This window comes from Carcharodon carcharias, chromosome 5 (assembly GCF_017639515.1).
Source record: "Carcharodon carcharias isolate sCarCar2 chromosome 5, sCarCar2.pri, whole genome shotgun sequence".
In the NCBI taxonomy this organism is placed as follows: Eukaryota; Metazoa; Chordata; class Chondrichthyes; order Lamniformes; family Lamnidae; genus Carcharodon; species Carcharodon carcharias.
This window is the reverse complement of record NC_054471.1, coordinates 42,143,409-42,166,418: the sequence shown is the minus strand read 5'-3', so window position 1 is coordinate 42,166,418 and position 23,010 is coordinate 42,143,409. Positions and strand designations below refer to the sequence as shown.

Genomic DNA, 23,010 nt, shown 5'->3' with positions numbered 1-23,010 from the left:
CCCTTGAAATGAATGGCTTGCTAGGCCATTTCGGAGGGCGGTTAAAAGTCAACTACATTACTGTGGGTCAGGAGTCCGTTTAGGCCGGACTGGATAAGAAAGACATATTTCCTTCCCTAAAGAAAGTTATTGAACCAGAAAGGTTATCAACAACAATTGATGATCGTTGTCATGGTCACAATTACTGAGACTAATTTTATATTCCAGGTTTATTAATTGGGCTCAAATCACGCCCATGTCCCAAGAGCATTAATCTGGGTCTCTGGATTACTATTACCATTACCACAACACCACTGTCTCCCCTTTGTAGGGATGTTACGTCAATGTTCAGTATATCAAATTCCATGTTGAGCATGGCTATCTTGTGTGAGTTATCGACTAGCTGCAAGTCATCTATCAATCTCGTGCACATGGTCCTGATGTTCTAGCTTGCCAATCAAAGAGTTGGCATCTTCTTTCTTTTTATTTGCTTTATTTGCCTGATGCAGTAAATTCCATCAACTTGTTGAGCAGAGACTCTAAACTCCAAGCACCCACTGAAGCAGATGGATAGTGGTGTAGGTGGTAGTTGACCAGTGGACCACGAAGGTCCCTCTCATTGTGGGAGACAGCCTGTAGCACTCATTCTCTATGCCAATCAATTAGGCTTATCACTTATAACTGCTGTTCCCTGTGTTGTATTAACACCTGTAGTAAAACTGGAGTGTCCTCTCTAAGGCACAAGCCTGGGCAAAATTTAATGAGACCCTGGGATGCCAAAATGTCATGCCTCCCCCCCACCAACTCTTGACCTCCCCAGTCATGTCCAAAGGAATGCAAAGCGCTATGTATGGCACTGGCTTGGTTGCAGCAGTTGCCAGAAAGATGTCATGTTTAGGTATTCCACTATAATTTTGGGTTCCACAACATTTTTTGCCAGGGTTTACTCCTTTAGTCTTCAACTCTCCTGGGATAACCACAGGCAGTGGAGCTACAGATGGGAGTATGATTCAGGAGTGTCAGGGAGTGTCGACATGCGGCACACTCTGTGTCTGGGGGCCAAACCTCTCCTGAGCTTCCCTGAAGCTTTAGCCTAGAGCCGCAAGGGATCCAGTTTCCGTGTGTTGCCATGAGGTGGGACAGCTGAGGACTTGCCGATGGAGAGGCTGTGTACTGACAGGGAGAGACTTACACATTGCTGCCAGCCAACAATGTAGTTGCAAGTGAGAAGCTGACTAGCACACAATAGCAGAAAGCATGCTAACACTCTTCACTCACCCATTAGATGCCTCACATGAGCTGTTGGACACACAGCTGGGGTGTGCTGGGGCCAAATCAGTAATTTATGAAGATTTAACATAACTTTCTTGCTTTTGTAATCTGTGGCCGGGATTTTCCGGCCCTGTTGTGGTGGGACCCACTGCGGGAGACTCAACGGCCCAGCCAAAGTCCACTGACTTTCAGCGGGACCGGATGATCCCGGCGGTGGGCAGGGCAGGAAAATCCTGCCCTATACCTCTGCTTAGAAATACATGGATTCCAATGCTTTTTAACAACCTTCTCAACTGCTACCTTTGAAGATTTGTGTATGGAAGCTCCCAGGTCTTTCTGCTTCTGCATCCTCTTTAAAATTGTACCACTTAGTTAAATTGCTTCTACTCATTCTTCCTCTCAAAATGCATTAACTTGCATCTGCCATGTGTCTACATGTTTCGCTAGTCTATGTCCTCCCAAGTCTGTTACTATCCTCACCATTGTTTACTACATTTCAGGGTTCAGTGTCATCTGCAAACGAAGTTTTGCCCTGTATACCCAAGTCCAGGTCATTAATATTATATCAAAAGAAGCAGTGATTCTATATCAACTCCTGTGGGAGACCACTGAATACCTCCCTTCAGCCTAAAAAGCAACCATTTAACACTGCTCTGTTTTCTGTCTGTTAGCCAATTTTGTATCTACACTGTTACTACTCCTTTAATCTCATGGGCTTCAAATGTGGCAACAAATCTATTATGTGGTACAATGTCAAACAACTTTTGAAAGTCCAGGACACAACATCAATCACGCTACCTTCACTGACCCAATCCTTACTTCACATGAGAACTTAATCAAGTTAGAAACGCTGGCTATCATTTATTGGCATAAGTTTCCCAACTGACAATTTTTTTTTCAAATTATTCTCTAATGACTGACATTAGGCTGACTATCCCATATTTGTTAGCTTTATCAAGATGTCCTTACTTGAACATGGAATGTAACACTCGCAACCCTCCGATCCTGATAAAATATATTTGTAGAAATCCTCCACTCCAATGCCATATCTAAGGAGAATTGGAAGATTGTGGCCAGAGCCTTGCTATATCTACCTGTACTTTCCTCAGCTACCTGCAACACATACCAAAGTTACCAGGTGAATTTTCAAATTTGAGGATCTGCCAGCCTTTTTAGTACCTTGTCTTCCTCTATTTTTAGCCTATCCAATTTCTGTTACACTTCCTTTATAACACTAACTTGCATTTAGATAGTACCTTCAATATCGTAACACATCCCAAGCCATTACAAAGGTGCATTAATCTGTACTCGGGTATAAAGAATATCGCATCAACATTTGTGGAAGACACAAAGATAAGGAGTATTTAAAAATAACACTAAGGAGTGTAGTTAACTGTGAAGATGACTGTATGAGGCTCCAAGAGGAATTCGACAGGTTAACAGATTAGGCAGACAAACGCACATGAAATTTATTGCAGAGAAATGATAGACGACACATTTTGGAAGAAAGGGAAAGGAGAGAAAATATACACTTAAAGGGAAAATTTTAAAAGTAGAAGGGTTAGAGAGGCTCAGAGGTTGACAGGTTTTGGGAGTACAAGTTGACAAAACTGACTGTAAAATACATGTTTTTATAAACAAGAGCAACAAAATAAGGCTAAACTTGCAAAAACCATTAGTTAGGCTGCAGTTAGAACATTGCAAGAAGCTAAATTTAACATAATTGTGTCTGTTTTGAGTCTAAAATGGGAGTAAAAGTAACCTGGTATTGAAGGCAATGCCTATTGGTCAGGAGCTTCTTTTACATTGAATAATTTTTATATTAAGTATTAATGTTTTTAATCCACAATGTGCAAGCTCTGATCTTGAGCTGCTCAAACAATTGTCCCTGAAGAAACTCTGAAGGTTGTCAAATCAGCCCTAAAATGTTTTAATATTGTGTGAAGTTGGAAGAAATGCTCTTCCTGGCTCCATAAAACAACTGCCTCAAGGTCCCCACCCATCCACATTTGCCTTACCCCCACCCCCACACCTGGACTTGCATTTTGGTTTCAGCGTGGGATGAAATTTGGTAAAGCAGGCTGCGGCAGAGTGTCTGATCGGCAACCGTAGTTTGGTTGGTTTATTCTGCTGATTGCTGAAAAGAGATGTCTGTTGCTGAAGCTTGTCTCTCCTTTCAGCAATATTCAAATTCAGTACTGCTAAGCGACTATTTATTCTGATGAGGTCCAAGGAAAAAAAATGACTATGTTTCTCTGGCCTCTCTGTTCCTGTATGGTGTAGGAATCACACTCGCTTTGGGGCCCTAAGGAATTTATGCCACACAACTGGGGGGGATGTTTTCAGTCTGATGGTTCCTATGGTGGGCAAGACGGGAAAATCCCACCTTATGTTTATTTTGGGTGCCCTACTTTAACAAAGAATGTCAAGGACATGGAACTCCTTCTCTCCTTGAGGGTAGGTCAATTGAAAATGTCAAAACTGAGATCGATAAGTGTTTTGATCGACATGGATATTAAGCTCCAGGAAATAACCAAGGTGGGTATGTGGAATTTAGATAAAGATCAGCTTTGATCTAAGTTAATGGTGGAACAGATTCACCATGGCCTATCCCTGATCCTATCTAGAAGGTACATATGAGTTTCATTGAGAAGATATGAGGGATGAAAGACTTTAGTTATAAGGAGAGATGAAGAAGATAGGAGTTCTTTTCATCAGAGAGACTAAGAAAATGGGAGTTCTTTTCATTAGAGAGATTAAGAAAATGGGAGTTCTTTTCATTAGAGAGATTAAGAGATCTGTAAAGCAGTGTGCAAAATAATGGCAGATTTTGAAGTAAGCAAAAAAATCATTTCCACAAATCAGTGGCCAGTGAAGGAATGGTGCTTTGGTTCCAAGCCAGGATAACGTGTGGCTTGGAGGGGAACTTGCAGGTGGCGGTGTTCCCGTATACCTGCTGCCCTTGCCCTTCTAGATGATAGCAGCCCTAGGTTTGGAAGGTGATGTCTAAGGAGGCTTGCTGAGTTCCTAAAGTGCATCTTGTAGACGGTACACACTGCTGACACTGTGCGTCGGTAGAGGGAGTGAATGTTTGTGGATGGGGTACCCAGCCGGCGATGCCCACATCCCATGAATGAATTTTAAAAATGTATGTGCAGAACAACTGGTTCACAGAATGACAGAATTGTTATGGTGTAGAAGGCGGCCATTCGGCCCATCGTGTCTCACTGGCTCTCTGAGCATTTTAACTCCTGCCCTTTCCCTGTAACCCTGCACATTGTTTCTATTTAATGCCTCAATTGAACCTGCCTCCACTGCACTTCCAGGCAGTGCATTCGGTCCGGACCAAATCCTAACTACGCGTTGTGTGAAAAAGTTTTTTCTCACCTCACATTTGTTTCTTTGGCAAAACATTTTAAAACTCTGCCCTCTGGTTCTTGATCCATTTACGAGCAGGAAGAGTCTCTCCCTCATGATTGTGAAAACATCTATCAAGTCTCCTCTCAGCCTTCTCCTCTCCAAGGAAAACAGTCCCAACTCCTCCAATCTTACCTCATAGCTGAAGTATCGCATCCTGGAACCATTCTTGTGAACCTCTTCTGCACTCTCTCCAATGTGTTCACATCCTTCCTATAATGTGGCACCCAGGACTGTACACAATACTCCAGCTGAGGTCTAACCAGGCCCTTATATAAGTTCATCGTAACTTCCCTGCTCTTGTACTCTATGCCCCTATTAATGAAGCCCAGAATACTGTATGCTTTAGAAACAGCTCTCTCCATCTCTCGTGCCACCTTTAATGACTTATGTACATATACACCCAGGTCTCTCTGCTCCTGCACACCCTTTCAAATAGTATCCTTTATTTGTACCATGTTCTTTGTACCGAAGTGTATCACCTCACACTTCTCTGTATTGAACTTCATCTGCCACCTGTCTGCCTACTCCACCAATGTGTCAATGTCCTTTTGAAGTTCTACACTGTCCTCCTCAGTTTACAATGCTTCCAAGTTTTGTGTTGTCTGCAAACTTTGTAATTGTCCCCTGCACGCCAAGATCTATATCATTTATATACATATCAGGAAAAGCAAGGGTCCCAATACTGACTCCATGGAAACTCCACTACAAACTGCCTCTAGATCGAAAAATATTCATTAACCATTACTCTCTGTTTCCTATCCCTCAGCCAATTTTGTATCCACGTTTCTACTGTCTCTTCTATTCCATGACCTATAACTTTCCTCACGAGTCTGTTGTGTGGCACTGTATCGAACGCCTGTTGGAAGTCCATAGACACCACATCAACCTCACTCTCATCATCAATCTCTGATATCTCTTCAAAAAACTGGTGTTATCCACATAATTCACCACCTCACGGATGCACCTCAGTGACTCCAGTCACTGCCCAAACTCTGAAACGTGGAGTTTAAGCTTGTGCAGCCGGTAACACTTCCTGCCCATGGGCTTTGTTTGGGTTACGAGAAGTGTCCATGACTCCCCACATGGCACAGTTTGGGCATTCTGCTTGGCTAAGCTGTCCTGCCATGACTGAACCTTAGACTTTTAAATCACTTTTTTACTTAAACTTGTTACTTTTACTTACTTTAACTTTACTCTTATATAATTAACTATAAACTGGAGATTAGTAGAAAGTGGAAATTCTTCGCCTTTACTCATAAATCAGCTCCCTCTCCTCTGCCTATAAATTCTTACTTTCCCTGTGCCTGTTTAGAAAGTTACATTTCTGTCCATGCACTATTTTCAATCTCCTGACTGTCTCTTCACTCATGCTGTTTTATCTCCTGAACGCTCGCTGCTTTATCTCCTGAACGCTCGCTGCTTTATCTCCTGAACGCTCGCTGCTTTATCTCCTGAACTCTCGCTGCTTTATCTCCTGAACTCTCGCTGCTTTATCTCCTGAACTCTCGCTGCTTTATCTCCTGAACTCTCGCTGCTTTATCTCCTGAACTCTCGCTGCTTTATCTCCTGAACTCTCGCTGCTTTATCTCCTGAACTCTCGCTGCTTTATCTCCTGAACTCTCGCTGCTTTATCTCCTGAGCTCTCGCTGCTTTATCTCCTGAGCTCTCGCTGCTTTATCTCCTGAACTCTCGCTGCTTTATCTCCTGAACTCTCGCTGCTTTATCTCCTGAACTCTCGCTGCTTTATCTCCTGAGCTCTCGCTGCTTTATCTCCTGAGCTCTCGCTGCTTTATCTCCTGAACTCTCGCTACTTTATCTCCTGAACTCTCGCTACTTTATCTCCTGAACTCTCGCTACTTTATCTCCTGAACTCTCGCTACTTTATCTCCTGAACTCTCGCTGCTTTATTTCCTGAATTCTCGCTGTTTGATCTCCTGGTAGTTGACCAAAGCATAAATAAATAATAGTGAAACGGAACTGAATTTAGATGCCGCGAGAATGTTTCCCCTTGTGGGGGGGATCTAGAATTAGGGGTTTCAAAATAAGGGGTCTCCAATTTAAAATGAAGATGAGGAGAAATTTCTCCTCTTAGACGGTCGTTAATGTTTGAAACTCTCTCTCCTGCAGCGAGCTGTGGAGGCTGGGTCATTGAAGATATTAAAGGCTGAATTAGATAGATTTTTGATCAACAGAGAGTCAAGGGTTGTGGGGGGGCAGACAGTAAAGTAGAGTTGAAGCCATAATCAGATCAGCTGTGATCCTATTGAATGGTAGAGCAGGCTCGAGGGGCCAAATGGCCCACTCCTGCTCCTATTTCTTATGATCTTGTGAATTCTTACTTCAAAAATAAAATTGTAAAGCAGATCAACTCACAAACACAATTCTCATCTGTAGTTGCAGAGAAATATTGCTTTTACTGGGAAGTTAGGAAGCGAGAGGAGGGGGCCGTACAAGGAGCTCAGATTCCTATTTAGACAGTTACCTCTGTGACACAGTATTTGGCAGCACAGAGTTAAATGCAGTCAGAAACTGTGGCAAAGGAAGATACTCTGAAGCAGCGAGTCACTGTAAACTGATAAAAGCCATGGCAGAAAAAAAATAATATTTGGAATGCAAAGAAGAGCTTGCCAATAGAAAGTACATTAAGACCACCAAGTGCGAAGAGCTTCCAAACATCTGAAGTATTAATCTGCTTTTTGTCGTATGGGAGCATATTTGAGTTTTAAAATCTGTAAGCATTAAAAATATTATTGCTCTGAAGCACTTTTGAAAAAAAAGTGAAATCCTTTCCCATATTACAAAAGGCAAACTACTTGTTAACAAAAGCAAATTACTGCGGATGCTGGAAATCTGACATGAAATAGAAAAGGCTGGAAATTCTCAGCAGGTCAGGCAGAAACTCTCTCCACAGATACTCCCTGACCAGCTGAGGAGAATCATAGAACGAATATGGCACAGGAGGCCATTCAGCCTGTCATGTCCCTGCCGGCTCTCTGCATGAGCATTGCCAGAATTTTCTGGTTTCATTGGTTAACAAGTTGCTTTGTCTCTCCCATAGAATCTTTGAATTATAATGGAATTTTGAATTAGTAAATCAGTACAAAAACGAAATAGATACATTTCCTCTATAATGTCTTGAAGAGAGCCGGCAACGGATACAAGCAGCCTATTTGAGAAGAAGCAAACATACTGAAGTGCAAATTCACTATGAACATATGAATTAGGAACAGCAGCAGGCTACTCGGCCCATCGAGCCTGCTCCACCATTCAATGAGATCACAGCCAGAATTTTCCACTCTCAGTTGGCAGCAGGTGTGTTTGGCGGGCGTGAGTGGACAAAATGGTGAGAAGGCCAAAATTCGGGTTTTACGCCATCGTGAAACCAGTTTACAATCATTTGCTCCGCCCATCAATGGTGGGCCATGTTTCCCACCGTTCAATGTTGGGAACTTAATTTTAATGCATTTGCATCTCATCATTGCGTATAGACACCAGAATCATCCCCGCACCTCAGCTTTATCTCCCATGCTGGCGTGACTTCAGAACGGTGTGCTTCACGAATGCCTTTAAAAGGCACGTGCCTGGCAGTCTGAACTTCAAGGGGAATTCTGGGCACACAATCTTGTACAGTGCTCACAAGGATGGCCCACAGAACATCAAGGAAGACGCACTGTGCATTTGGTGGGGGGGGCCAGGCAAGTCGTTTTTTTTGGATGGCTTTCAGTGTGGTGCCAGGGCAAGGGCTCCATTACGGGTCTGGCTGGGGGCGGGGGCAGAAGGGCTGCAAGGCGACATGGACTAAGGAAGTACACAAGCACATGACTGGGGTAGGGGGAGCTGTGGGGGTGGAGGGTGAAAGAAGCGGCCACACACTTGGAAAAGCTTGTCTTCCGCAACTGAGACCGTTCAGCTGGAGCTCCATTCACATGCTTGGAGTGGGGCCTCTGAAGCATTTCTGTCCACTCAAGCAACATAAAAGCATGAAATTGCCACCAAACGCATCCAAAACTTTTCACTCCTCGGGCGCAGACTGTAAATTAATGTATGTTTTAGGGAGGCTGAAAAACAATTGGCCAACTGTGCAAGTTGTAGAATCCCCTTCCGAAAGGCACAGTCACTGCTGGAGGGGCTCACAGCCCTTTGCAATGTCTTTATTAAGGTTTGAACCAGTATCCCTCATGGTTCAAGCTAACAGCACAGCTTTGCAGTGCGGGTTAGGAGAATGCTTCCACCTGAGCTGAGAGCACAGCATGCAGTCCAGTGGGCAAAGCTGTTGCCAATTGGTCAAGTGGAGTGGGACGGAAGTGGGTGGGTTTTTGGACAGCCGTGAAGTGCACTACACAGCGGTCAAGCAAGTGGTGGCCAGCATTTCCCAGCATGTGTGAAGGGGAGCTGAGGACTTAACCAAGAGAGTTCCTTATGAGAAATATGCTAACCCACGTCTCTCTCTTTGATCTTGCAGGAGGAGAACATCAGGATCATGCAGCCTGGTGATTTAGTGGTATTTCTCAAGGCTTACAGGGAGCAGAGAAGGAGGAGAAGAGTGCAACAGAGGCTCCTGACTCAGCACAGGGAGGAGCACCACCCTCAAGATGAAGGGGTGGCAAGGTATGCTGCGCACGCAGCTGAAGATCCACAGTGAGCCGTCACTCACAGGTGCCTCGCTAGACCCAGGGTCTATAGACGCCGCTTGTCATTCCTACAGATGACCAAGAACTAGTGTTGCTGAAGACTGCACATGTCTAGGGCACTGGTCGGTCACATATGCCACCTGCTGCAGGATTTTGTGCCACGGGGACTTGGAGGGCATCCACTGCCAGTGGCTGTGAAAGTCACCGCAATGCTCAATTTTTGCACCTGTGGCTCCTTCCAGAGCTCCACAGGTGGCCTGTGCGGGATCTTGCAAGCCTTCACACACAAATGTAACCAGGAGGTCACAGAAGCCATCCTTGCGAAGGCACAGAACTTTATACGTTTCACTTGGGATCAGGAAAGCCAGGAAGCAAAAGCTCTGAGATTTGTAGTGATCTCAGGTTTTCCCACAAGTACAGGGCACCATCAACAGCACTCACGTGGCGCATAGATCCCTGTGGCAACAAACAGTCTGTTATGGGGACCACAAAGATATCCATTCAATGAATGTTCAGCCGTCTGCGACCACTACAAACACATCCTACAGGTCTGCAAACGATTCCTGGGGAGCATTCAGGATGCCTATGTCCTCAGCAGGTCTCAGATCCCTGACCTCTTCCAGGGTCCACAGAGGCTGCAGGGTTGGCTCCTCCGGGGTAAGGGCCACCCAGAGAACGTGGCTGATGATGCCCGTGCAGCGGCCTCAGACTGCAGCAGAGACACGCTATAATGAGGCTCATGCCGCAACCTGGAGTTTGTGGAGCAAATGATAGGCATATTGAAAATGAGGTTCCAGTGCCACGACAAGTCGGTGGGGCACTACAATACAGTCCCCAGAGGGTGTCGCGCATCACTGTCGCTTGCTGTGGGCTGCACAACCTGGTGTTGCAACGGGGGAGAGGATCTGGCTGAGGAGAAGATGGAAGAACAGCATGTCTCCTTCTATGAGGAGTATGTCGAAGGGGGTGAAGGTGATGAGGTCCTTGAAGGCGAGAATGCCGGGGATGAGGCCATCGCACTGGCCAGACGAGGCAGGTGTGCTCATGAGGCCCTCATAACCACAAGATTCATGGAGGGTGATAATGAGATGCATTGAGGACAGTTCTGACATCCTTGCCTTGCATCTGTGAACATTTGACTCCTGTGTGCCTGATGGCAGTGTGCATACCCGCAGTGCTCAGGCTCCTGTCATGGAGACGCAGTGGAGGCCCTAACACTCACAAGATTCCAGGAGGATGCTGACGAGATACACTGAGGGCACTGCATAGATCTTCACTTTGCCTCTGTGAGCATCTGACTCCTGACAGGCCAAGGGCAGCTCGCTTGCACTCTGTGATCAGGGTCATATCATGGAGATAAAAGCAAGATACTGCAGATGCTGGAAATCTGAAACAGAAACAAAAATTGCTGGAAAAACTTTTCCAGCAATTTTTGTTTCGGTTTCATATCATGGAGACATAGCTGTGAAACTTTAAATGCACCTGATCCTTTGGCAGCCTTCATCACCTGTCCCCTGCAGGACCACACTGTCACCAGACACAGATGCTGAAGAGATGGGGGCCAGCCCTGCCTCAAAGGTACTAAGAGCACACAGAGAGAATGATGGAACTCTGTGATGCCTGCCTATTACATTCTGGCAGCAATGACAAGCACCATCAAGGTACAGGCATCAGTAATGTGTCCAGTGAGTGTGAAGCTGGACCATTACTTTGGTAATGGACTGAGACACCTGCCTTTATCTTGTGCAGGAACCAAGGTTTCACATCTGAGTGACATGAACACTGCTCATCATAACAAGGAGCCATAGGCAAGGAGACATTCTTAGGAGTTTACTTACAATGGTGAACATTATGTACAAGTGATTAACACCTGTGCCCATGTGGTGCAACTACACCTTCTTAACAGCTTGGCCTAAATAGCCAAGTGGTAATGGTACTGGGTTTGTAACCCCAAGATCAAGAGTTCAAATCTCACAATGGCAAACAATGTAACTTCATCTGAAACAGATGGAAACGTGTTTGTACTCGAAAGAGTTACACCTTCTTAACAGGCTTGGCCTAAATAGCCAAGTGGTTATGGTACTGGGTTTGTAACCCCAAGATCAACAGTTCAATTCTCACAATGGCAAACTATGAAACAATGTAACTTCATCTGAAACAGATGGAAACATGTTTAAGGCTTGGCCTAAATAGCCAAGTGGTAATGGTACTGGGCTTGTAACCCTAAGATCAAGAGTTCAAATCTCACACTGGTGAAACAATGTAACTTCATCTGAAAAACAGATGGAAATGTGTTTGTATTCAAAAGAGTTACACCTTCTTAACAGGCTTGGCCTAAATAGCCAAGTGGTTATGGTACTGGGTTTGTAACCCCAAGATCAACAGTTCAATTCTCACAATGGCAAACTATGAAACAATGTAACTTCATCTGAAACAGATGGAAACGTGTTTGTACTCAAAAGAGTTAAACTAAATTAACAAAACAGTTAAGAAGGTGTATTTGGTTTGACCTAAAAGAGTTACATCTTCTTAACCTTCCTAACCCTGTTGCTGCGTCTTGGTGCTCACCCAACATCCACAGTGGAGGCGGAGGCAGCCTGCTGGATGCTAAGCCTTCTCTGTGATGAAATTGGCAGGTGTCCTCTGGAAGGCTGAGACCTGGAGGGCCCTGGCCTGCTTTTAGGGTCCTGTTGTGAGCTAGGTGCACCTTCCTCGGTCTGTGGAGCGGGAGCTGCTGGGGTCACAGGAAGAGGGGACTTGATAGGCCAGACACTCCCAGAGTCACCTGGTTGGATGGGCCGGGGTTGTGCACTTGCTGATCCTGCTCTCTATGGGTGCCCAAAGGCCCCTGGCTGACTCCTTTAGGAGAAGGGGAAGCTGGAGTGAGATTGAGCTTCCCCACAACCCCTTGTGTTGATACTGTTGGAGGGCAACTATGGCATCAGCGATGGAGTTCAGCACTGCAGGACCGATGTCCAGGAACAACATCTACAATGCTGCCGCCATCCTGCCAGTGTTGAGCTCGGTGCATCAGCATGACACTATGAACATCTTGGACTTAAGGCGGACGGACTCCTCCATTGTCTATTGAAATCTAAGGAGTGCACCAGACATCGCGTCCTGATGTTCCCGTGATTGTCTTTGCAGCTCCAACTGATTGAGGACCAAGTCCAGAGGCTCATCATCTTTCTTTCTGTTCATTCATGGGATGTGGGCTTCGCTGGCTGGGCCAGCATTTATTGCCCACCTGTAGTTGCCCTTGAGAAGGTGGTGAGCTGTCTTCTTGAACCACTGCAGTCCATGTGGTGTAGGTACACCCACTGTGCTGTTAGGGAGTGAGTTTCAGGATTTTGACCCAGCGACAGTGAAGGAACGGTGATATATTTCCAAGTCAGGATGGTGAGTGACTTGGAGGCGAACATCCAAGTAGTGGTGTTCCCATCTATCTGCTGCCCTTGTCCTTCCAGATGGTTGTGGTCGTGGGTTTGGAAGGTGTTGTCGAAAGAGCTTTGGTGAATTCCTGCAGCGCATCTTGTAGATGGTACACACTGCTGCTACTGGGTGTCGGTGGTGAAGGGAGTGAATGTTTGTCCATGGGGTGCTAATCAAGCGGGCTGCTTTGTCCTGGATGGTGTGAAGCTTCTTGAGTGTTGTGGAGCTGCACCCATCCAGGCAAGTTGGGAGTATCCCATCACACTCCTGACTTGTGCCTTCTAGATGGTGGACAGGCTTTGGGGAGTCCAGCTGGTGAGGTTACTCATTGCATGATTGCTAGCCTCTAACCTGCTCTTGTAGCCACAGTATTTATATGGCTAGTCCAGTTCAGTTTCCGGGCAACGGTAACCCTCAGAATGTTAATAGTGGGGGATTCAGTGATGATAATACTATTGAACATCAAGGGGAGATGGTTGGATTCTCTCTTGTTGGAGATGGTCATTGCCTGACACTTGTGTAGCGTGAATATTACTTGCCACTTGTCAGCCCAAGGCTGGATATTATCCAGGTCTTTCTGCATTTGGACATGAACTGCTTCAGTTCCTGAGGAGTCGTGAATGCTGCTGTACATCGTGCAATCATCAGCGAACATCCCCACTTCTGACTTTATGATGGAAGGTCATTGATGAAGCAGCTGATGGGCCGAGGACACAACCCTGAGGAACTCCTGCAGTGATGTCCTGAAGCTGAGATGACTGACCTCCAACAACCACAACCATCTTTCTTTTTAATACGTATAACTCCAACCAGTGGAGAGTTTTCCCCCTGCTTCCCTTTGACTGCAGTTTTGCTAGGGCTGCTTGATGTCACACTCAGTCAAATGCAGCCTTGATGCCAAGGGCAGTCACTCCCACCTCACCTTGGGAGTTCAACTCTTCTGTTCATGTTCGAACCAAGGTTGTAATGAGGTCAGGAGCTGAGTGGTCCTGGCGGAACACAAACTGACCATCAGTGAGCAGGTTATTGTTAAGCAAGTGCCGCTTGATAGTACTGTTGATGACCCCTTCCATAACAGATGATCAAGAGTAGACTGATGGGGCAGTAATTGGCTGGGTTGGATTTGTCCTGCTTTTTGTGCACAGGACATACCTGGGCAATTTTCCACATAGCCGGATAGATGCTAGTGTTATAGCTGTACTGGAACAGCTTGGCTAGGAGCATGGCAAGTTCTGGAGCAAAAGTCTTCAGGACTATTGCAGGAATGTTGTCAGGACCCATAGCCTTTGCAGTATCCAGTGCCTTAAGCCCTTTCTTGATATCATGTGGATTGAATCGAATTGGCTGAAGGCTGGCATCTGTGATGCTGGGGCCCTCCAGAGGAGGCTGAGATGGATCATCCACTCGGCACTTCTGACTGAAGATTGTAGCAAATGCTTCAGCCTTATATTTTGCACTGGTGTCCTAGGCTCCCCCATCATTGAGGATGAGGATATTTGTGGAATCTCCACCTCCAGTAAGTTATTTAAATGTCCACCACCATTCACAACTGGATGTGGCAGGACTGCAGAGTTTAGATCTGATCTGTTGGTTGTGGGGGTCACTTAGCCCTGTCTATCACTTGCTGCTTATGCTGTTTGGCACACAAGCAGTCCTGCGTCATAGCTTCACCAGGTTGACACCTAATTTTTAGGTATGCCTGATGCTGCTCCTGGCATGCCCTCCTGCACTCTTCATTGAACCAGGGTTGATCCCCTGGCTTGGTGGTAATGGTAGAGTCATGAGGTTACAGATTGTGGTCGAGTACAATTCTGCTGCTGCTGATGACCCACAGCACCTCATGCCTGCCCAGTCTTGAGTTGCTAGATCTGTTTGAAATCTATCCCAGTTAGCACGGAGGTAGTGCCACACAATATGATGCAGGGTATCTTCAATGTGAAGTCTCCACAACTACTGCGCAGTAGTCAGTTCTACCGAAACTGTCATGGACAGATACATCTGTGATAGGCCGGCTGGTGAGGATGAGGGCAAGTATGTTTTTCCCTCTTGTTGGTTCCCTCACCACCTGCCGTAGACTCAGTCTAGCAGCTATGTCATTTAGGACTTGGCCAGCTCGGTCAGTAGTGGTGTTACCGAGCCACTCTTGGTGATGGGCATTGAAGTCCCCCGCCCAAAGTACATTCCATGCCCTTGCCACCCTCAGTTCATCCTCCAAGTGGTGTTCACCATGGAGGAGCATCAATTCATCAGCTGAGGGAGGGCGGTATGTGGTAATCAGCAGGAGGTTTCCTTGCCCATGTTTGATCTGATTCCAAGAGACTTCATGGGGTCCAGAGTCGATGTTGAGGACTCCCAGGGTAACTCCCTCCCGACTGTTTTTACTGTGCCGCTATCTCTGTTGGGTCTGGTCTGACTGGGACTCAGCAGATTCTTGCCTCCCTCAGTGCATTGAGTGCTGGCGACCTCGAATATCCCTGCCTCCGCCAGCTGTGGAACAGATTGTGTGCTGTGCTCACCAGATTGTGATCCTGAGGCTGCTGTACATCTAGGTGTGTGTCACTGCGCTGGCGGAGAGTGTGGATGAGTGCAGTGATGGGTCTTCCACGGTGCTGCCCTCAGGGTCCTCATCCAAGGTGCTTTTGGTGCTGGAATCGGGCTCAAAGTTGCCTGAGGCCGATGTGGCAGATGTGTCCAGGAGAGAAAGTGGAGATCATTAGTGTGTGGCAGCTGTGTTACACTTAGAACAGTGGACTCAGAGTAGCATTGACAGAAGGACGATCTGGTGCACGCTCCCCTCATGTAGGTGCTGGCCATCATCCTCACAGTTGCTGCAGGAATGGTCTGCGTCCTCTCTCGCCAGCTCCGATGTGCGATTCTCAAATGGAGTGAGGACCTTGATGTCCGGTACTCCACCCCCTGTCTGGGACCTCTCCCGCTGACTGTGTGCAATCTTGTCCTGCATAAAGATAGATGGACAGGATGTGAGCAAGGCGCATGCCAGGCCAAATGAGAAGGATGGCAGACGTGTGTGTGTGCTGAGTGGAGCCATGGACGGGATAAGGAGACGATTTCCAGGAAAGATGAGGCCAGATGGAGATGTGAGGGTGCGTGTGAGAGACCGAGTGGTGATATCCCTTGAGCTGGCAGTGTGAGATCCCAGTGAATGTGTGATGGGCTTGGGGGTGGGTGAGTTGAGAGTGATGAGATGCTTCGATTACCCTTATCCTTTTACTGCACTGGCTGGCTGACCTCTTGTGTGCAGCGCTGGCACTGACCACCACTGTTACTGCCTCCCAAGCCGAAGTGGTAAGACTGATGGTCCTCCTGCAGCCAGAGCGGAGGTAGAGGACAATGCGGTGGGCCTCCACAGCTACCAAAAGGCATCCCAGGGATGCGTCACTGAATCGGGGGGTGGGGGGGTGGTTGCACTCTTCTTGGCTTTTGGGGTCATATCTCACTGGTCCTGGGCTGCAAGCATTGTTAACTGAGCATGCAGCTGCCACTTAAATATGATGCCCAGAGTAAAGAAGCAGCTAGCTAATGGCATGGCGGGCAAATCTGAGATGGTGTGCTTTCCGTGACTGCATAATTTAAGAGGTGGAAAGGGGATGACACACCCGCTACCGTACTTAGTGCGATTCTGGAATGATTCCACCCCATGTCTGATCTGATTGTAAGCTCAACTCCACATTCCTGCCTACCACCCCCTGGCTTAACAAGAACCTATCTAGCTCCGCCTTAAAAATGTTCAGAGTCTATGCTTCCACTGCCTTTTGAGGAAGAGAGTTCCAAAGACTCACCACGCTCTGAGAGAAAAATTTTATCCCACTACACCATGGGCTTCTATTTTCCGCACTAACCTTAAGTGTGGCACCTTATCAAATGTCTTCTGGAAATCTAATATATCATCTGGCTCCCCTTTATCCACAGCACAGAACTCCAATAATTTGGTTAAACATGATTTCCCTTTCACAAAACCATGCTGACTCTGTCTGATTGCCCTGAATTTTTCGAAGTGCCCTACTATAACATTTTTAATAATAGCTTCTAACATTTTTGCTATGACAGCTATTAAGTTAACTGACCTGGAGTTTCCTGCTTTCTGTCTCCTCCCTTTTTGAACAAAGGAGTTATATTTGCTATTTTTCAACCCAATGGAATCTTGACGCGAATCTAGGGAATTTTAGAAAATTAAAACCAATCCATCAACTATCTCACCAGCTAGGTCTTTTAAGATGAAGTCGATCAGGACCCAGGGATTTGTCAGCCCGTTGCTCCAACAATTTGCTCAATACCACTTCCCTGATGATTGTAATTTTCCTGAGTTCCTCCTTCCCTTCCATTTCCTGATTTACAGCTTTTTCTGGGATGTTACTCGTATCCTCTATAGTGAAGACCAATGTAAAATACCTGTTCAATTCATCTGCCATCTCCTTACTTTCCATTATTAATTTCCCCAGGCTCGCTTTCTATAAGACCAGCGCTCACTTCTTACTTAAATAACAATAGAAAGTCTTACTATCTGTCTTTATATTTCCAGCTAGCTTTCTCTCGTAGTCTAATTTTTTTCTCCTTATTGATCTTTTCGTCATTCTTTGCTGTTTATATCCTGTCCAATCTTCTGACCTGCCACCTGTCTTTGCACCATCCAATGCTTTTTCTTTAAGTTTGATATTGTCTTTAACTTTTTTAGTTAACCACGGATGGTGGGTCCTCCCCTTGGAATTTTTCTTTCTCACTGGAATATATCTATTCTACAGCCAGAATTTTCTGCTCGTCAGTAGGGCGCATGCCCGACCCAAGTGAGAGTGAAATGACATGCGATGACTTCAGGCAAGTGTCCTGACGTCGTTGTGCGATATTTTGGTTGGTGGGCACGCATGGGAGTTGGTGGGCAGGTGAAAAGGCCAAGGCCTTTGCATTTTCTGCGAAACCTCATCCACGGGCAGGATGAGACTTCGATCCACCATTAAAAAAAAATTTTTCATGCTAATTTCTAACATGATCCTAACAGAGTCACATGAGGGGACATGTTTCTTAACATCTTAAAAATTCTTTATTTTTAATTTTTTATATCTTCATCTCCTTGAGGCAGCTTTGTGCCTCACGGAGCTTTTCCTGTGTGCACCTGCGCGTATGCGTGAAGTTCCCCGCTCGCACTAACCCCCCCCCCCCACCACCCCCACACAGGTAGTGCTGAGCACTGCAGCACGTGTTTCATGCTGGGTGGGCCTTAATTGGCCGGCCAGCATGAAATTGCGGTCGCAGTCTGACCACGTTGGCTTCCTGACCGGTCCTGCTTTCCCCCACTGAACCTGCCCAATGAGGGCAAAATCCTAGCCTATCTATTCTGAAATATCCCTTTCAATGTCTGCCACTGCATCTCTATTGACCTATCCCTTAATCTCATTTGCTAGTTCACTTTAGCTAGCTCTGCTTTCATGGCCTCATAATTGTCCTTATTTAAGTTTAAAATACTAATCTTAGACCCACTCACCTCTCCCTCAAACTGAATGTAAAATTCAATCATATTATGATCACTGCTACCTAGGGGCTCCTTCACTATGAGGTCATCAATTAATCATATCTTGTTGCACAATACCAAGTCTAGTAATAGCCTGCTCTCTGGTTGGCTCTAGAAGGTGCTGTTCTAAGAAGCTATCCTGAAAACATTCTATGAACCCATCTACACTACCTTTGCCGATCTGATTTTTCCATTCTATATGTAGATTAAAGCCCCCTCCCATGATTATCGCTGTACCTTTCTGATAACCACCCATTATCTCTTCCTTTATATTCTGTCCTACTGTGTAGCTACAATTAGGGGACTTGTACACCACTCCCACAAGTGACTTCTTGCCTTTATCATTTCTCATCTCAGCCTAATGCACTTCTATATCCTGGTTTCCTGAATTTAGGTCATCCCTCATTAATGTGCTAATACAATAATTAATTAACAGAGCCACCCCTTCACCTTTTCCTAACTTCCTGTCATGTAGCCATCAATATTCAGGCCCCAATGTATATCATCCTGTAGCCATGTCTCTGTAATGGCTATCAGATCATACTTATTTATTTCTATTTGAACTATCAGTTCATCTGTTTTGTTTCGAATGCCTCGTGCATTCAGATACAGAGCCTTTAGTTTTGTCCTTTTATTATTTTTATAACATCTAGCCTTACCTGCTGACTTACATTTAGATTTTGTACTCTCTGTCCCTTCCTGTCACGGCCTGTTTATTATTCCCCATATTAGTACCATCTTTCTTGCCTTGTCCCTACTCTTTGGTTTACCATCTCTTCCCAAATTTGACCCCTTACCCCCACTATTGGGCTAAGAATGGGCTTTTGCATGACAGGATAGGAATTCCATTAAGGGCTTACATATCACTGTGGGGAAACCCCTACTACTTAAGTTGGAAAGGCTTAAAATTTCCTCCTGCTTCAGCCAGATCCCTCCCTGACCAGTGTCCCACATTCACGATCAGTAAATATAGTTGTAAACGATCCGCAACTTAAATTACATCAGTGACCTGGGTTGTGACATGTGTTCCCCTTCCCAGAAAGGGAATTCGAGAACAAGAGGAATTAATGTTTAAATTAGAGCTAGGTCATTTAGGATTGAAATCCGGAAGCATTTCTTTTACACAAGGATCAATGAAAATCTCGAACTCGCTCCTCCAAAATGCTGTGAATGTCAGGTCCACTGAAGTTTGGAGGACTGAGGTTGATAGATTTTTGTCAGATGAGGGTATCAAGAGTTATGGGAACAATGCCTGTTCCTACATTCCATGCCCATAATCTGTGGTTCAAAATATGACTGATGTCCGTTGCCCAAAACCACCACCATAAATGTCACCTTCCAAATTACAACATCAGCACCTCTCACCAAAAAGGGTAGGCAAGAGAGATATCCTAAGATGACAGGCAGAACAACAGAGAGAAAAAGGGAAAAGTAAAAGAGAAGGGAGAAACAGCACAGAGAGCGAGAGAGAGAGAGAGTAGCAACAGAAGATGACAGGAAGGGTAGCACCTCAAAGGCAGGTAAGAAAGAGAACCCTTCAACTTACTGTGACAAAGATAATAGGGTTTCAACATAAATTATATACAGACAGTCATATAACTAGACATAATTATAGAATGAGAAACACTGATTTGACTGACACAGCAGGTGGATAAAGTACTGAAGTTTAGATTAAGGTGAAGACATTTTTTATAAAATCTATGGTCTATCAGTGTATGCATGAACTCTCACCCCTCGAGATATGCTCCAATCAAGGGTTTGGGTGTGGGATTAGGTGGGAAGATCCCATCTATTATTCAGTTCAATCAATTTCTGATTTTATTTCAGATTTCTAGCATTTGTAGTTTTTTTTTGATTTTGTTTAAGGCTTTCTAGTGACTCTATTGCTGTAGGATGCTATTTCTGCTTACAATTGAATAATACAAAAGTAAAATACTATGGGTGGATGCTAGAAATCTGAAAAAGAAACAAAAAATGCTGGCTTAACATTTCAGGATAACGAATAGTGCTCTTTTAATTTAAATATTTATGGAAAAATGTTGAGGGGATACTCATAATACAGAAGCCAAATTCAGAGAACATTTGAAGAGTGAATGGAACTACTGTAACCTTTAATTACTAGAAATGTGAAGAATTGCAAAAAACAACCTTCTTGGCTAAAAGTGAAGAATAAATACTTGCCTTGTAAAAGCTAATTGGCATCCAACAATATTCAAAGAATTAAAAATATTCAAAGAACAAAGAAAGCTTTTTACCTGGAACAGAGGTTCCCAATGCAACAAACACTACTGCAGTAACAGAGTCCTTCAGTCCAATGGTACAGCCAAAATGGGAAGCCAAGTCACCAATAACAGCAGTTAGGATGCCAATCACAAAAATGGATACTACAAAGCAGGCCCAGCCATTCCAGTACTCCGTAGGCGGTACAATAGCAAAAAGAACTTTCCAGAAGACGGTCAGAAAGTGCATCACGTAATCAAAACAGGAAGGCAGTTTCTCCTCAGCACATTCATCATCGTCATCATCTTCCCCTGAAATAAAATGTCAGAAGATTTTTTAGTAAAATACATTAATTACTTCAGAGACATTAAACAATTTAAGAACATCATATGAACATTCTAAGCATCAGTACATCAATAGACTTACAGCATCATTTCAAGAATGTTTTATCTTAAATATTATGGGTTTTGAAAAGGTGCAAAGCAAGACATTGATTATTCCTTGTCTTTTGTGACACATAGCCTTTACAAGTATAGTACAAGTACATGCATCATATAGGACATCCTAAAACATTTTAAATATTGTTACAACCATGTGAGAAGGGGCAACATGACTCCCCTGTTATCTTCGTTTGACTGCAACAGGGTTTTTTTTTAAGACTTTAGAGAGGATGTGTTTTTCCAATTCTGTAAGTGCCCTACTATTTACGTATTGAGGTTGTAGAGAATTACTCAGGCAGGTTTTCTTAGGTTAAACAAAGAATGAAGTAAGTTTATAAACTATTCCCGAACTAAAAAAAAAAGAAAAACATGATACCATTCATATGGTCACACACATTCATCCAGGCCCACGCACACTCAAGTACAGATGGCAGAATAACAGGATAGGGTTTTACAGGAATTTACAGTCCATAAAAAAATGTGAGGATACAGCTAGCTGTATACTCTGAAGGAGAGTCATACGGATTCGAAACGTTAACTCTTGTGTCTTTTTCTCCACAGATGCTGTCAGACCTGCTGAGTTTTTTCAGCATTTTTTGTTTTTGATACAGTTAGCTGTTCCTTGATCAGCCTCAATGCAGTGATTCAACGTTGCAGCCAGTTAGTTTAGCTGTTCTCCTAGATGCAATCGGATGGGGCAGATTTCCACATTTTAAAACATCTCAGTTCGTAGCTGTATTCTTCTAAGGTTGGTCACTTTACAAACTGGGCACATTATTTCCACAAAGAGGGAGAAGGCATAAGGTTCCAACAGTTTGTTTCAGTACAGCACTGTCTTTTTCACTCCTTCCTCTCTCCTGCTTGATGGGTGGGAGAGGGGTTCCCTTGAAACACATTGCTGGTTGTATATTCCAGGGAGTCTTGATTAGTTCAGGTCAGCTGCAGTTATTGTTTCAGAACAAGTAATTGAATTTTTCTGTTTCATCTCAGAAGCATCAAAGCCTCAGTGTGGTGTGAACAGTTGGGTGAAGGGGGTCTTTCACGCTCGCCAGGGGATTAGTTGTCTGCCTTCATTCCAACTTTGTGGAACGTGAAATTGTGCTTCGTAGCAGCTCAGCCTGGCTGGGCTGTTTCTTTTAAAAAAAAACCACACAATTGTCTATATAGGGTTTCAGTTTCAAATCCAGCCAGTGAAAAAATCAGAAATAATTATTTCAAAAATCACACCCTCGTGACAATATGTACCTTTCAATCGAACACATTATCACAACTGATTTAGAATTTCTTTGGCTCACAGCACAAGTATTCATCATTAACATGTGATGCTTCTTGACAAATAATCGTTACTTTTTTAAAAAAAATTAGCCTTTTCTAAGAGTCACAGATTGTGTACATTGGGGCTGGTGATAAAGTTTATTAAATGGGCAGCAAATAATTCTCTCACATTCAATTCTTTCAACATGAGTGTAATGTTTTATTTATATGAAATAGAAAAGTTGTCTTAATGGGGTTAACTAAGTCCAGGATTTCCTTCTAGGTACTTCAGATATTCCACTGGGTTTTCTTAGCCAATCAAACCAAATAGCATGAGAGGCATGGGCACCACATAACTGTATGAACAGAACTTTGCAGATTTCAGGTCATTAAAACCATTGTTGGTGGCTTAACAGCATTAGTACAGGCACAAAATGGCACTTGTATAACTACTTTCAAATTCCTACATGTTCAAAATAAAGAAGCAGTAGCATATAAACTATAACTTAAGAGGAATCAAAGTAACTCAGTGTCTATTTAAAGAAGGCAAGAAATTGTAGCGATAAAAAATGTTGGTTGGCTGAGTCCCCTAAGAAACAATTCTGCAAAATTTCACTCACTATGAATGCATGTGAATGTGACTGCATGTTCCCCATGAATTTGTTGTAGTCCTCACTATTATTTCATGTTTTCCCTAAAGCTTTTTAATGTGATACTCGTGTCTTCTAATTCTGTGCTCACAGCCAAGGTTGAAGAGAACATGCTCCTTACAACTGATTGACAAATAGATAAGTAAAGGGCAGAAATTTTAAATCATAACCAATAGGATGAAAGGAAA

At 44.4% G+C, this 23,010-nt stretch overlaps 1 protein-coding gene across 5 annotated transcripts in view; it reads right to left on the bottom strand.

Moving 5' to 3' along the window:
- Nucleotides 1-23,010, bottom strand: part of LOC121277922 (sodium/calcium exchanger 1-like) — a 335,906-nt gene that overhangs the window by 20,209 nt on the left and 292,687 nt on the right. For all 5 annotated transcript variants that reach the window (XM_041187779.1, XM_041187781.1, XM_041187782.1 and 2 more), the window contains one exon: nt 20,514-20,789. In XM_041187779.1, coding sequence (XP_041043713.1) covers nt 20,514-20,789 — 276 coding nt within the window. The remainder of the gene's footprint in view (nt 1-20,513; nt 20,790-23,010) is intronic.